This window comes from Mandrillus leucophaeus, unplaced genomic scaffold, assembly GCF_000951045.1.
Source record: "Mandrillus leucophaeus isolate KB7577 unplaced genomic scaffold, Mleu.le_1.0 Scaffold20, whole genome shotgun sequence".
Classification (NCBI taxonomy): domain Eukaryota; kingdom Metazoa; phylum Chordata; class Mammalia; order Primates; family Cercopithecidae; genus Mandrillus; species Mandrillus leucophaeus.
This window is the reverse complement of record NW_012102032.1, coordinates 7371034-7387716: the sequence shown is the minus strand read 5'-3', so window position 1 is coordinate 7387716 and position 16683 is coordinate 7371034. Positions and strand designations below refer to the sequence as shown.

Genomic DNA, 16683 nt, shown 5'->3' with positions numbered 1-16683 from the left:
AAGCTAGTGGTGTTAAACAGCAACTTTTATTGAAGTGGCGTTGTACAGTAAGCAGCAGAGATTCTGCTTCTTGCCGAGTGGGGCTACCCCACAGATGCTGTGCCCAGAAGAGCAGCTTAGAGGCAGTTTTGCACTCATAGTTATACCCACTTTTAATTATATGCAAATCATGGAACAGTTTATGCAGAAATTTCTGGGATGAGTGTGGTAGCTTCCAGTTTGTAGAGTCATTGCTGTGGAAAGGGGTGGTAAGGTCTGTGCGTTGCCATGGTGATAGTAAACTGATGTGGCACACCAGTGGCCCTGTCTTATGGAAAGCTGCTTCTATCCAGGAACTTTTTAGCTGATCCTCAGTTTGGTTCCAACTCCTGATTCCTACCCCACTTAGATAAGCCCTGTGTTTATTTTTAATGCTCTACTGTCAGCATCTTGAAATTCTTTTTTGTTTTTAAGACGGAGTCTCACTCTGTTGCCCAGGCTGGAGTGCAGTGGCATGATCTCGGCTCACTGCAACCTCTGCCTCCCAAGTTCCAGTGATCTTCCTGCCTCAGCCTCCTGAGTAGCTGGGATTACAGGTGCATACCACCATGCCCTGCTAAAAATTCTTAATAATTATTTAACATGGGGCCTTGCATTTTCATTTTGTATTGGGCCCTGCAATTTATGCAGCCAGTCCTGGTCAGGATGTAAATAGATATATAGATACACATACAGATATAGATAAAGGCACAGTATTATATCTCAAATGCACTGACTGACAGTCTCACATGATTCAGGCCAAAGCACAGTTTAATTATATGATTAAAGGCAAAGGCATAAAACTCGGGAAAGTACAAAAGTGGAGAGCAAAGTGGAGAGCCTTTAGAGCCTTTACTTTTAACCTTTAGAAGGTTAAAGGTAAGAGAGAAAGGAAAAGGCAAATTCAGGTCTCCTGAGAATAGTCACGTTAAGTGAAATATGATCAAAACTCCAAACTTGCTACCATAGCCCGTAAGACCCTAGGAAATCCAGACCTTGTCTACTTCTCTAACCTTATCTTCTACCACTCTCTCCCTGTTCACCACGCTCTAGTTGCACTTCTTTCTTTTCTGTAAACACCTCAAGTTTGTTTTACTGCCCTCAAACCTTTTCTCTGCCTGGAATGCTTTGTCCGTCAGCTTTCTTCACAGCTGATTTATTTGGATCTTAGCTGGGACACCATCCCCGGTCTAAATTAGCCCTTCTCTCCTTAGTCACATTTGCTATCTCCTTTCAGTATCTGAAATCTAGTTCATTTAATTGTATCATTTTTTATTGTTTTTCTCCCACCACTAGAATGTAAATACCAAAAGAGCAATGATCTTGACTTGTTCACCATAATATCACAAGCCCTTGGTGTGATACCTGCACATAATTGTACTGTGTTAAATGTTTGGTGGATGAATGCATGCATGAAAGCAAACATAAGGCAGGTAGCCTAAGGAAACTTCTGAGAGCAGTGAGCTGTTGTGCTGCTGAAGACTCCTTTCAAGAAGACTAAGACTTTCTTTGAAGTAGTTTTCTGATGTTTCCCACTGAGTTGGGCTATGTGTTACAGGCAGATGCTTACGCATCCTGAAATACGACCAGTTGTCCCATAGAACTGACGTTAATAGTTTCTTTGAATAAACATAGAAATTGATTCTCCCATTGTTAAAACTTGAGAAAGTTAAATTTTTCTTATCTGAGTTACTTTCTCAAGAAACCAACCATCAGGCCTCCCAGGTACTATCAAGGAACTGAAACTTACCAGATCATTACATCAGGACAATATGACACCAGACCCCTCACCCATCATGACTACCTAACCCAGGGGTACCCAGTCCCTAGGCTGCAGACTAGTGTCCGTCTGTGGCCTGTTAGGAACCTGGCCACACAGCAGGAGGTGAGTGGAGGGTGAGTGAGCCTTACCTCCTGAGCTCCACCTCCTGACAGATCAGTGGCAGCATTAGATTCTCACAGGGGTGAGAACCCTATTGTGAATTGTGCATGCGAGTGGTCTAGGTTGCATGCTCCTTATGAGAATCTAATGCCTGATATCTCAGGTGGAACTGTTTCATCTTGAAACCATCCCCCACCCTGAGATCCGTGGAAAAATTGTCTTCCACAAAACTGGTCCCTGGTACCAAAAAGGTTGGAGACCGCTAGCCTAACCAATCACTTGCTACCTGTTGACCAACTCCTTTTCCTTACGCCTCCCTAATTCCTGTTTTTCCAGTCAGTTACATTTTTTTCCCTGCCACGTAAGCCCCTAATTTTAGCTAGTCGGGCAGAGGGATACAAATTTCCCATCTCCTTGACTGCAGCACCCATTAAAGCCTTCTTCCCTGGCAATACTCCTTCTTTCAGTGATTGGTTTTCTGTGTAGCAAGCAACAGGACCTAAACCGAACCCCTGGCATTTTGGTAAAACCCCCAAGACAAATGAGCAGCATTTCTGAATGCCTTAGGTTCTTGAAAGAAAAAAAACATGCAATAGCAAAGGGAATATTGCCTTTGGGTACAGAATAAAAGAGAATAAAATACAGTTGGCCATCAGTATCTGCAAGTTCCACATATACAGATTCAACCAATCACAGATTGAAAATGAACATCAGGCCTCAACAGCTGTGTCTTTACTGAACATGTACAAACTTTTTCTTGTCATCATGCCCTAAATAATATAGCATAACATATTTACGTTGTGTTTGGTATTATAGTTAATCTAGGGGTGATTTAAAGTATAAGGAGAGGATATGCATAGGTTATGTGCAAATACTACATCATTTTATATCAGGGACTTGAATATCTTCTAATTTTGGTATCTGCAGGGTCCTGGAACAAGTTACCTGAAGATCCTGAGGGATGACTATAACTCTTTGATCTTTTGTATCTTGGTTTCCTGAAACTTTTATGTTGTTTAAAAATGATCAGTTAAGTTTAGCCAAGGGAAAATAGTCATTCCTGATTTTGCCAATTTTCTTAAACAACCTTAGGATTATATAAATAGCTGATGTTATCTTGAAGAATCTCTGCTGTGATAAGGTATAAAACAAGGTAGCAGTTTCTAAATGCTGTCCTTTTTTTGTCTTCTCAAGTATAATACATCTAACTTTATAGGAAGAAATATTTACATGTTTAATACTAGCTTTAGTGAATAAATAAATAGGCATTTCTAACTTGTCAGTCCACAGAAACCGGACAGATTGTTGAGCAGCCAACATCATTGTGCCCTCTTCCTCTTTTGAAATGACCTTAATGTGAAATGTCACTATACCAGTACACTTTTCCCTCCACTCTGATCCCTCCCAAATGACCTACTGCAGCCTACTCCCTCCCATTCATGGGCCATACTGATCTTAGAGGTGGATGTATATTTTAAAAAGAAAATCTTTCCCTCAAAAACACTGGGGGACTTGTAGCTTAATAAGACTGCCAGAAAATTTTTGATTTGTAGAGCCAAGAAAGAACCTTTAAAGATCATTTGATGAGTGATTTTGACATCGTACATATGAAGAAACTAGGGATTAGAGTAAGAGGCTACTCAAAGTCATATGGCTACTGGGCATCTACCCTCTAGACCAGTACTCTTCCCAATGCAATAAAAAAGCCATGAAATATATGTACTGTGTAATATGTACTATGAGCTTCTTTGCTATGAGTCATCTTTCTTTTTAAATTATAGCAGAAAATAAGTATATTTATTTCTACTGCCTGTCAATTTGCTTACAAAGGGGTTGTCATAAGAAGTTATTTAAAGGATATAGCTGATTTTCTTTGGGAAACACCAGATCTATGTTATTTAAATTGCAACATTTGTTGATACCTTAGCAAATGAAGATGAAAGGAGAAAATGACATTAAAGGAGACAGAAAGAGCTGATTTTAAATATTAGATGCCAAGAAGGTACACTCAAACCTGGTAGCTTTTTTGGTGTTTTTCCTTCTTTATCCAAATAATATATCAAAGTATATATCCTTGTTTTAAGCCATTCAAAAAATAAAGAATAAGAAGTAAAAACAGTAAATAAAAATAGTAGTTCCAATTGTCAGTTATTGTTTACATTTTATTGTGTATTTTTAATAAATGTAATTTTAAAAGATTAAATTATTCTATACATTCTGTTTTCACCTTGCTGCTGTTTTTTACCTAGACCATTTTTGATGATTACATAGTATTGTTTGACATCATTGTACTGTAAATTATTTAACCAATTATCAATTTTTACATATTTTTGAGGTTTCTGATATTTTATAATTACTAACTATTCTGTAATGATACTTATGAACTAACAAATACTTCTGTATGTTTGCTGAATCACTCCTTGCCAACCGCAGAGTATTAAAATGAACTAGTATCCTGCCTTTGGTAGAAAAATCGTGGGTTTGGATTTTCCCCCATTACTGATACCCCATTTCCCCAGGTGCCACTTGTGAAAATGTTTCTGTTCTCTCACTTTTTCTAACCCTCTTTTTCTTTATTGTTCATAATTGTTTATTAAATGTGCTGAATTTTCACTGTTAAGGGATATTTTACAAACCATACTTACCTAGCATTTTTAGATACTTCTGACCCCAGCCACATCTTCCTTTTTGAACATAAAATCAAGGAGTGCCCTATGTGTCCTTATTGCTCTATCAGGAATCTGGTTACTTTATATAGTGTGTGAACCCAAGAAAGCAATTAAATCTCTCGTTTTTGCCCCTGGAAAAGCTAACAGTGCCCTCTGCTAAGAAAAAGCCTCCTTTAACCCCTTTCTTTTCTTTTGTTCCCTCACTAACAATATAAGCGTAAGCCCTCATACGCAATATGAGCTGCAATTCCCCAGTCTACAGCCATACCACCCTGAACATGCCAGATCTGTCTGAAAATCCCCATTTTATCGAGATAATTTAATGCATCTTTAGACACCTCTAGATAGCCAATAGCTTCGACAAAGCACTTTTCTTATGAGCTTTTTAACACTTTTATTATGAAGAGATTGTTTGGACTTAGTATTAAAGCAACAAATCTTGCCTTCATTGGTATCATACTGTCCTTCCGTTTCCTTCTTGTGATCATTTCACTTTAGACAAACAACTAAAAAGACATTAGAGCTCTTGACCTTACAGCTCGTTAAGTACTTCAAAGTAAATATAAAAGTACTTTGGCAAGGAAGGATGGGAATTAGGCTTTTTCTTACAAAGCCTTTATACGTCTATTCTAAATGTATTATTTTAGACTTTGTAATGATAGCTCAATAAATTGTCTAGTTATTTGTTTGTGATAGGTGTCTATGTGTGTGTGTTGAAGTGTTAAGTAAAATGCACTTGTATGTAAACCAATATATTACAGTTACATAATTTTTAACAAAAATATAACACGTATGAATTGTGCCTGGTTTTTTCTTCCACTGCTTTGTTAGTAACATTTTTAAATGAAGACATATATATAATCATATAATCAAGCAGAATTTGGGGTGGGAGGGAAATTATTTTCTAGAAGATGATACACTTAAAGCTTTCCCAAAACATTTTTTGTTATGTACAAAATAGTGTATTTTTAAAAGACATTAAATTAACAATAAAAAAATAATAATACCTAGGAAGTAACTAAATAAGAAATGTGCAGCTGTTACCAGTGCAGTGTCTTGACTACATGTCGTCCAGGTTCTTGGCACTTTGAACAAAGATTTGGACAAAATGCATAAAGAAAGCAATGAAAGAATGAAACAATGAAAGCACAGATTTACTGAAATGAAAGTACTCTCCACAGAGTGGAAACAGGCTGGACCAAGTGGCTCAAGAGAGCTGGTTACAGAATTTTCTGGGGTTTAAACTTTCTCTAGAGGTTTTCCATTGTTTACTTGGTTGCACCCTATGTAAATGAAGGAGTGACCTGCAACCAATCAGAAGTACTTTCCATTTTTCATCTGCCAGGCAATGCAAAGGGAGTAGCCTCTGATCCTTTTGTGGAGAGGTAGGGTTTTCCTTTTGCTTCAGTTCTAGGAAGTCAGCACCAATCAGCCTTAGGCTTCCTGCCTCCAAACTCTATTCTCCTGCCTCACAAGGTCACTGTGAAGGCAACTTTAAAACACCATAGAAACAAGCTTGTCCCACCTGTGGCCCATGGGCTGCATGGAGCCCAGGACAGCTTTAAATGTGTTCCAACGCAAATTCATAAACTTTCTTAAAACATGAGGTTTTTTGCATTGTTGTTGTTGTTGTTAATTTGTTTTTAAGCTCATCAGCTATCATTAGTGTTAGTGTATTTTGTGTGTAGGCTAAGATAATTCTTCTTCCTCCAGTGTGGCCTGGGGAAGCCAAAAGATTGGCCACCCCTGCTATAGAAGATCACAAAAGAAGATTTGAACAAATGGAAAGTGATACCAAATTCTTGGATAGGAAGACTCAAAATAACATCATAGATAACAATATGTCTTCAATTAATTTGTAAATTTAGTATGATTCCCTTACAAATAGCATTGTTTTGTTTTTTAAACAAGATAAGAATACTTTGAATTTAATGTGTAAAAATAAATAACCAAAAACAACCGGGAAACTTGGTTAACAAAAGAACAAATGAGAGGTGATTGGCCTTACTAGATATGATAATGCCTCTGTAATTAAAATAGAATGGCATTGGTGTACAAATAAACAGACTAACCAAAGGCCCAGAATAAAAATTACAGAAGTAGACCCAAACCCTTAAGAGATTTTGTATATGATGAAAGTTGTATCTCAAAATGGTGGGGAAAAGATGGGTTATTTAATAAATGTGGTTGAGACAATGGGGTGGTCTTCTTGGGAAAAATATGAGTTGGATTTGTACTTTATATTACGATGGATTCCAAATGGATCAAATATTTAAAAATGAAACCATAAGAGTACTAGAAGAAAATATGAGAGAATTCTTTATAACTTTGGAGTGGGCAAGGAGTTTCTAATTTGACCTAAAACCTGGAAATCATAAAAGATTCATAAAGTTAGCCACAAACTTTTGCGTAACAAAAAGCCTATAACCCAGAAGAAAAGTGTTGGGGGCGGGGGATGTATTTGCAATTCTTAGTGCTGATAGAGAATTTCTGTAAGATTTAAGAACTCCTAGAAATTGAACAGAAAAAGACCTAACAATAAATAGAAGAATTGGCAAAAGGTGTTAAAAAAAAACACAGTTCACATAAAAGAAGATACTGAATGGTTCTTAAAGCATAAAAAACTCTTCAGCTTCACTCCAACCACCTTGAGATACCATTTTCATCAATAAGACTGACAAAAATCCAAAAGTTATTTAGTATACCATAGTGGAGAAAATTCAGAGTAACAGGCACTATTGTTGGTGAGATAGTACAACCCTGACTGAGGGACATTTGGCAATTTCTATCAATTTCATTATGGCATTTTTGTAATTTCATTAAGTTAATATTTACTATAATTTCTGGTAGAAGATATTTTTATCCCTTTTATTTTCTCTATTTTTTGTCCAGTGAAAAGAACTGCTTTTATTGAATACCATGTCTGAGAATATAAATTACTAAGTCTTACTCAAACACCATATGCGTTATGGGCAGTTTTTTTTTTTATCTGATGAGATTTCTAATTATATGGGATGAAGATTGTTTTAATGAGATCATAAGTAAACAGATTTATCAAAGAAAAGCTCTAATTTAAGTTTTCTGGAATAGATTCATCTTATACAACAAGATTTTTTTTTCTCCAATGTTCTACTTTCTCTGTTTTTGCTGACCTAACTGTTTCCCTCTTATGATTCACCAAACTAGAATAACAATATATTTGTCTTCAATGTGCATATTTTTAGTAAAAGAACAGAATGTTTTCCTGCTGTGTTATTTATTAATTATGGGAACTTGAGGGTGGCGCGTGTGTGTGTGTGTGTGTGTGTGTGTGTGTGGGGTATGTATGTAACATTACTAGAATCCCTGTTGGTTGAGGGCCTTGCAAGCTTGTATAAAGAAAGAGTAGGAAGCAGGCAAAGGAGAGGGAAAGGACAGGCATGTTATGATATTTAAGGACATGACAATGAATACCTTGTTAATACAAAAAATAAGCCCACTGTTGGGATGCATAAGATTAAACCCACTTCTGTTTAATCAGTAGTGTCATCTTTATATAAAAGAGATAACACATTACTACTCTTACTCTCTCATTTTACTTTTTTGGTGAATCAAGATTTTTACCTGAATTAATTTTCCACCATACTGTAGTAGAAACAGCTTGGGTTTGGAGCAAGAAAGAGCAGGATTCAAACTCTGCTTTACAACTAGCCTGTGACAATGGACAAGTCATATACTTTCTATATGACTTATTTTTCTTTTGTATAAAATTGGGTTAATAATACCTCCCTTGTGGGGTTCTTGTGGGAAGAAAATCCTGTGACATGGCGCCTGGCTGTATTGGTGTTTAATGATGACTTAGATCCCAGGTTACGCAGCCTTTCTCCATACTCCCTGTGTATACTGCTGTCAGAGCACTTCGCCCCTCCTGATCTCATCTCATCTCTAGCACTTAGGACACTGCCAACATGTTAAGTGAATGGAATAAACACCTAAATTTTATTTTGTACCTTAAAATAGAAATGTTTTAAAATGTCTTGTTAAGTATATTATATGAAATGTGTTGTACAGTAGCATTTATACATCATTAGACTTGGATATGTTCCCAGGGGACCTGGGGACCTGTGTCCAGTTAGAACAACTCACCAAAGATGAGGATCTTACTCACTTTGGTACCAGTAGAAAGACTGCTCAATTTTTCACATCTGTTTTTGAGCAAGGTGCTACTATTCCTACCTTACTTAATATGAGGAGATGCTAAGAGGTTAGGCAGTTTTTCTAATGCCATATTACTAACACATGGCAATATTGCCATTTGAACTCTGCATTTCTTTTCTTTTCTTTTCTTTTCTTTTTTTAACTTAAGTCTAGTACATTTTCCACAATATTAAATAAATACATTTGGAATACATAGTATGTGAAACATAGTGCCAATTAATGGTAGTTACTGTTATTATTGTTATATGAGAATGACCTCTCTTGAGGTTTGAGAATCTGCTCCATGCATGCATTATTAAAGCAGTGTATAATGAACTTATGCAAACTTGGTTTTGGAATTGAACTCTCTTCCATGGCTATATCAGTCTTGTGGACAGCTGCGGTGGCTCTTGACTCTGAGTGACTGCTAGTCAAAGCCCAAGGATTGTAAGCTCCTCCCTCAGGTGGCCCTTCTTTTCCTCATGGGTACTGAATAACTTTCTTACTTCATGGTCATTGGACTTTTGCTACCGACTTTGTGGCTTGGTGGCTTCATGTCTCTGGCTATTGTTGATCTGCATGCTTCCATGGTTCCTGTCGCTTGCTACTACAGAGGCTGTGAAGTCAAAATGTGTTTTTACCACCCAGACCAGTGAATATATCGCTATGTTAGGTTCTCAAAAGTAGTTGTTTTGTGTTTGGGGCCTATTCAGTTCATTTACAGAAGAATCTGTGATTTCTTCTGCATACAGTGGTTGAAGAAAAGATAGGATGATCCTCTTGATTTTAGTTCTCAATCTCTCAGTTTTGTTCTGCCTAGAACTTTTTGTTTCTGAGTCCTCAGTTTCTCTGGGATTCTTTAAGATACATTCCTCCTGCACCTGTTTCCTAGGCCAGAATTTTGTTGTGAATCAGTTGCTGATGTGCTGCTTTTCAGAGGATATCACCTTTCTTTAGCTTAGTATGCCATACAAATATTACCATTATGTGTGTGCTCAGACTTAAAAAATGTTTAAGAAGCACTGCCCTAAATTTTAGCTTCTTCAGCCCTCTTGTTACCAATTGTCACCCAACCATCTATTTTTTATCTTCCAGAAACTTAATTTTCATCCAATGGCTCTTTTCACATTTACTCTTCAACATTCTGAGTTTATACGGTTTGTAACTCTTTACCCTAAGACTTTCATATTAGTTGGCTGTTGGGAGGGAAAGAAGATATGTGCCAAGGTCAAGATGCCATTTTTAACTGAAAATCGGGTTTTTTAAAGTTTAACTTTGTTAAGCTATAATTGATTTACAACAAACAGCAGATATTTAAAGTGAGACAGTTTGTTACATTTGACATGTGTGTCCATTTGTGAAATCACCACAATCAAGGCACCCACTGTAACTTTGTGGAAACCGAGGCTTGGAGAAGCCCGAACTTTCAAATGAGAACCCAGGCCTATCAGATCTCAAGGTCCATCCTGTAGACTATAACCTGAGTTCTAGTTAGGAGGAGAAGAAGATAAAAAAAAAACACTGTTTTTCATTTGTGAGGGAAAACCACACAGTCTCTGAATCTAGCTCTTCATTTCTTCAGGAAGAGAGTTGTACTAAATGATCCTAGTGTCTTTGTCAACTTTAAGTTCCTTTGCTTCATTCATTTTTCTTATGAAAAGGTGGTAAATCTCTGTTCAAATACAGTTTGTTTTAATTCAATGAAACTGCACTATTCTCTGTAATTTTCACAGTGGAACAATATAAGACATTAAAAGCATATTTTTTTTCTCTTCATAGGAAAGCCATTTAAGAAGTTCCTGGAATAATATTAGTCAGAGTAATATAGGATCTGCAGGAAGTGCCTCAAGATAGTTGGTAAGATAATAAGAATTTAGTTTTTTTCAAATGCATTGGATAATTACTTTTCTGACTATAAGCTTCATAGCCTTGTGCTCGCCGGAGACATTTTCCTCAATCTTTAACTATTATGTGATTTTTAAGCTTACCAAGGGTGGAAGTTGTAATAGTTACCTAAAGCTTAGCTGTATTCTTCACTTTTGCCAGAGAATGAAGATTTTATATAGATATGGATATTCATAATGATATAAACATGTATCTATCTATCTAATGAGTTGTCTTTACACTTCTCTGATGTTATTGTCAGTGACTAAAATGCCATAACTCAAAATACATACATCTAACATCTATACACAGGCTTATATTATTTATGTGCCAAGTGTATATAATGTTTTTACGAACAGTTGGAATCAAATTTGACAGTTCTAAGACCTGACAATTTAATTTCTACTTCTTCAATCCTAGGAAAAGAAGAATTTCTAGACTCTTCATCAAGATCTTCATTTATACAGCTGTTAAATCCAAGGCTACTTTGGTGAAAGCATGAATAAAAATACATCTACTGTAGTACCATCCAGTCTACTTGAAAAGTAACTTTTAAATTTAATACATTTTGAAATATAGTTTGAAATATGTAAACTACTAATGAACATTTGATTAAAAGTTTTTTACATCTAGCTCTCTAATGTGGTCTAGGATAGCAGTAATGAGTAGTAAGTAAAGTAATACATTGAATTACCTTTCAGTGTAAATCAGTGTATAGAACAAAATCTGCATTCTCTTTAAAGTCATCTGTACAAGGCACGGTAGGGCATGCCTGTAGGGCATGCCTGTAGTCCCAGTTGCTCGGGAGATTGGGAGTTTGAGACTGTAGTATGCTATGATTGCACCTGTTAGTAGTCGCTGGACTCCAGCTGGGCAACAGGGCAAGACTCTGTCTCTAAAAATAATAAAAAATAAACAATTATAAAATTCATTTTTAAAAACTCTTCTGAGATTTCTTTTTTAAATTTTGACTTTTTAATATCTAGAATATTCTATAATTCTGTTAAAAATTTTGATAAGATTAACTATTGGTGACTAACAAACCACCCTAAAGTCCCTTAAAACAATAAGTATTTATTCTTTCTCATGATTCAGTGGGTTGGTTGAGCAGTTCTGCTCTATTCCAGATAATGTAGGATGGCCTCATTTACACCTTGTGAGGCCTCAGCTAGGAAGGCTGAATGGCTGAGGTCTCTTTAGAACTAGTCTGTCATTCTTCAGGAGGCTGGCTCAAGCTTTTTGCCTGGTGGCAGAAGCACAGGTGTTTTCCAAATATCCATTTTCCTCACATTTGCTGGTATCTCATTGGCCAAAGCAATTTAAATAACCAAGTAAAAATTCAAGGAGTGGAGATATAGACTTAGCTTTTTTCTTTTTTTTTTTTTTTTTGAGACGGAGTCTGGCTGTGTTGCCCAGGCTTGAGTGCAGTGGCATAATCTCGGCTCACTGCAAGCTCTGCCTTCCGGGTTCATGCCATTCTCCTGCCTCAGCCTCCCAAGTAACTGGGACTACAGGTGCCCACCACCATGCCCGGCTAATTTCTTTTTATTTTCAGTAGAGACGGGGTTTCACCGTGTCAACCAGGATGGTATTGATCTCCTGACCTCATGATCTGCCCGCCTCGGCCTCCCAAAGTGCTGGGATTACAGGCGTGAGCCACTGTGCCCGGCCTAGACTTAGCTTTTAACGAAAGGAAGCAGTAAAGTTACATTACCAAGATGCATGCAGACAGGAGTGGGAGGAATTGGTGGCCATTTTGAAAACATAAAACATACTTTTAACAAGGTATATTAAAAAAAATCTTGCTCTTAGTCTAGTCTTCACTATGTGCCCTCATTCTCTCTATAAAAAGTTGTTTTTATTCTTGGTCCTTTTGTAGTGCTTCTTTTTGTTTAAGCCAATGCATATATATAAAAATAAATATACACATATATAATATATGTACACATGATAATTATATATATTTGGATTCCACTCCCCAGAATATTCTTAAGTAAAAGGTATCATGTATACTGTTTTGACCTTGCCTTTTTGTTTTAATGTATATCCTGGTGATCCCTTCATATCAGTTTATAGAAATCTTCCTTGTTTTTTGTTATAACTGCATAATATTCTATGGTGTGGATGTACCATGGTTTATTCAGCCAGTACCTTATGGATGGACCTTTGTATTGTTTGCAATTTCTGGTGAATACAAATTATGCCAAAATGAATAACCTAGCAGATAAGTCATTTTCTATTTTTTGCCAGAGTATTTTTGGGATAGATTCCTAGAAATGGAATTGCTGGACCAGAGGGTTGTTTTTTGTTAGAGGTTACCAATTTATCTCTTTAGAAGTTGTACCATTTTGCATTCCCACCAGCAGTGTGCAAAAATGCCTGTTTCCCATAGCTTTGTCATCAGAGTATGTTGTTGAAGTTTTAAATTTTCATTGGTCTGGTAGGTGAGTAGTAGTATCTCTGCAGTTTTAACTTGTAATTCTCTTATTATGAGTAAAGTTGAGCAGAACTATTTTAATATTTAATAGGAAAAAAATATATAATCTAAAATCTTAACAATAGAAGAGTTTTAAAATAAGGTCCTAGTCGTGTATGTAAATTTTATGCTGCCATGAACATATAAATTTATGTTTAAGAAGAACTTTTAACAACATAGACATTGCTTATAATAATTCTGGGTAAGAAAAAAAATAAGATCTAAAACTGTTTAAGTGTAAGATAGCAATTCAGAAAATATATGGATATTAATTCAGAAAATATATGGATAGATTTATAGAGAAAAAATACTAACAGCACTAAACTGCTGTGCTAATAACACTTTGTTAGAATTAGAAAAGTAAGATCCTGCACTGAAACAATAATATATGCTGGAGATTATTGTGCCCCCAGTGAAGGACGTTCACATTTGGAGGGTTTAAGAGTTAGTGGAGAGATCTAATAAGGCACCTTACTTCCCTTTCTTACCTTCTCTTTCATTTCTAGGCTTTACTCATTTATGTTTTTGCAATCTACTATCCTGTAAAGAATGGGTTTATTGGCCAGGGGCGGTGCCTCATGCCTGTAATCCCAGCACTTTGGGAGGCTGAGGGGGCGGATCACTTGAGGTCAGGAGTTTGAGAACAGCCTGGCCAACATGGTGAAACCCTGTCTCTACCAAAAATACCAACAATTAGCTGGGTGTGGTGGCACATACCTGTAATCCCAGCTATTCAGGAGGCTGAGGTGGGAGAGTCACTTAACCTGGGAGGTAGAGGTTGCAGTAAGCCGAGATCACACCACTGCACTCCAGCTGGGACAGAGCAAGACCCCGTCTCAAAAAAAAAAGAATGAATGAATTTAGGGTACATTTGGACCCTTGGACCCTGTCCTCTCTGCCTGTTTTCTAGCTGACTGACTATTGCCCTAGAAACCAGATAGACCTTCCCAAATTAGAGCTGAATTCAGTATACCTGTAATACAGCTCTAAATGATGTTATACATGGAGAGCAAAATATCAAAAACAGGGAGTGCTATATCCTTTTTAAAAAATTTTCTTTCTTCTTTTCAGAAATTATTTTTTTGAATGCAACAGTTTTCTTAAAGATATTCTTAGAATTTCTATGGTGGAAGCTAAGAAAGCTTTTTCTAAAAACTATAATCATGTAAGATATGAAGTAACTCTTTTTTTAATAGTAGTTTCAGTTATTCGATGTTTTTGAAGATAGCTGGAAGTCCTATATTCAACAGTGGCTCTAATACAACAACAAAGTAGATTACATATCACATTTTGCCTCTGAGGTAAGACTGACTGGGCTCACTCTTGGGCCATCAAGTTAACCTACTTGAATTTTGGGCCCTTTAAAAAAATAAGGATAAGAATCTTAAGGATTTTATAAATATTAAATTAAATGTCATTATTTAGGTATTGTTTAGCACAGTACTCAGTACATAATAAGTAAGCAGGCAGCCCTCAGTCTTATTTCAAACTTAATTCAAGTTTTGTTTGACCAGTGAAAGTCTCTGGTCTGACCTAGGTATTCAGAAATGCAACTTGGATATTCCTTTTGCAGGACTTTTTTTACAGTCCCTTCTTTTCAAATGGCATTGCTTTTATGTCTGGCAGAAATTACAGTTGAAACAAGTACTTTGTACCAAGAAAATATTCTTTCTAAATTAAAAAGATAAATTTTGAGATTCAAATGGAAGTCACATTAACTTTGCTTTAAATGGCCACAGGCATGTCTTTTAAAGCTACTTACTTAAAATATTTAGTTTTGGAATTCTTCAGGTAGTCTAATAACCAGGTAAAAGCAAATCTTTTCCATCACCTTTAATAAATTTTTGTTCTACTCCAAAGAAATAAGCATTATCATTATAAATTCTTTTGTGTTTTGGTTTTGTAGATAATAGGCAAGCAAACTCATTTAATTGCTGTTATGTCACCATACTTCTAAAAATGTCATTGCTAGTAAGTACTAAGTATTTTGGGTTGTCTGGATCAGGGGTCCCTAACCCCTGGGCCGCAGACTGGTAGTGGTCTGTAGTCTGTTAGGAACCAGGCCACACAGCAGGAGGTGAGCTGAGGGCAAGCGAGCATTACTGCCTGAGCTCTGCATCAGATCAGCGGTGACATTCAATTCTCGTAGGAGCACGAACCCTTTTATGAACTGTGCATGTGAGGGATCTAGCTTGCGTGCTCCTTGTGAGAATCTAGTGGCTGATGATCTGTCACTGTCTCCCGTCACCTCCAGATGGAACTGTCTAGTTGCAGGAAAACAAGCTCAGGGCTCCCCCGATTCTACATTATTGTTAGTTATATAATTATTTTATTATATGTTACAATGTTATAATAAAGTGCACAATAAATGTAGTGCATTTGAATCATCCCGAAACCATCGCCTCTTTGCACCCCCATCCCCTCTCCACCTCCCATGGAAAAATTGTCTTCCACGAAATAAGTCCCTGGTGCCAAAAAAGGTTAGGGGCCGCTGGTCTAGATCTAAGAATTTGATTTAATAAGTAGTTTAAAGAAAAAAATAGGTACAGATCTGTAGACTAACCTGTGTGTGCTAATTTACTTTATCTTAGGGATCCTGCCTTTCAGGTGATTACAATTACCAAGGAAACAGGCCTTGGCCTGAAGATACTAGGAGGAATTAACCGGAATGAAGGCCCATTGGTATATATTCAGGAAATTATTCCTGGAGGAGACTGTTATAAGGTAAAAATATGTCCCCTGACCACCAAAAATACAAACAATAAGACCTACCAGTGGTGAAGTTTATTTTTTCTTCTTTATTAGTGAATTTATATCCACTGTGACCATACCTCAGTGAAAAATACAAAGGAACTAGGAGATAAGACTGTTGCCCTCAAGGAGCTTTAAACTAAGAAATAAATAGGTTATTCTTATATGAAAATAATAGATATTTCTGACTGTAAGATAAGGTTATTATTTTTAAATTACGTGTTGTTCAACTTTTATCCTGTATCTGATTGAGAGAAATTATATTTGATGACATGTTATCTTTCTACTACTTTGAGTTTTTAAATTAAGTTGGATCAGTAGAACTTTAATTACATTCATTTAGCCTCTACTAAATGCAAAACAAAACAGAAACAGCAAACAAAATCTACTAATTTCTGAATTTGCAGTTCTTGTTGAGCTAATGAGTTTTATCACTCGTTAAAACCAGAAATTGTCTTTTTTTAGGAATTAGAAAGTCTTACTCTCCTCTTCAATGTAAGAAATATGTTATATAATGAGCTCCCTTTCACTTTGGTTGGTAGGAAGCTGAGACCCAAATTTGAAGCACAACCCCAGCAATTTAACAAACTGGTTACTATATTTGAATTCTCATTCTTCTTGGATTTCATTTGCTGTTTCTGTTTTACTAAAGTGATTATGTGTCATTTTTTGAAAATTGCGTCCACTTTATTTTGGAGAGATATCAGATATAAAGAATTTAATAAAATTATATTAATAATTAATAAAATTAATAAAATATTCTCCATTTGATTGCCTCCATTTGATTTTGGAGAGATATCAGATATAAAGAATTTAATAAAATTAAT

The 16683-nt window shown here is 36.2% G+C and overlaps 1 protein-coding gene across 2 annotated transcripts in view; it reads left to right on the top strand.

The window, feature by feature from the left end:
- Positions 1–16683, top strand: part of STXBP4 (syntaxin binding protein 4) — a 225896-nt gene that overhangs the window by 8141 nt on the left and 201072 nt on the right. For both annotated transcript variants that reach the window (XM_011979252.1, XM_011979251.1), the window contains exons 2-4: positions 10525–10602; positions 11050–11174; positions 15697–15829. In XM_011979252.1, the coding sequence (XP_011834642.1) occupies positions 11128–11174; positions 15697–15829 (180 nt within the window). In that variant the 5' untranslated portion in view covers positions 10525–10602; positions 11050–11127. The remainder of the gene's footprint in view (positions 1–10524; positions 10603–11049; positions 11175–15696; positions 15830–16683) is intronic.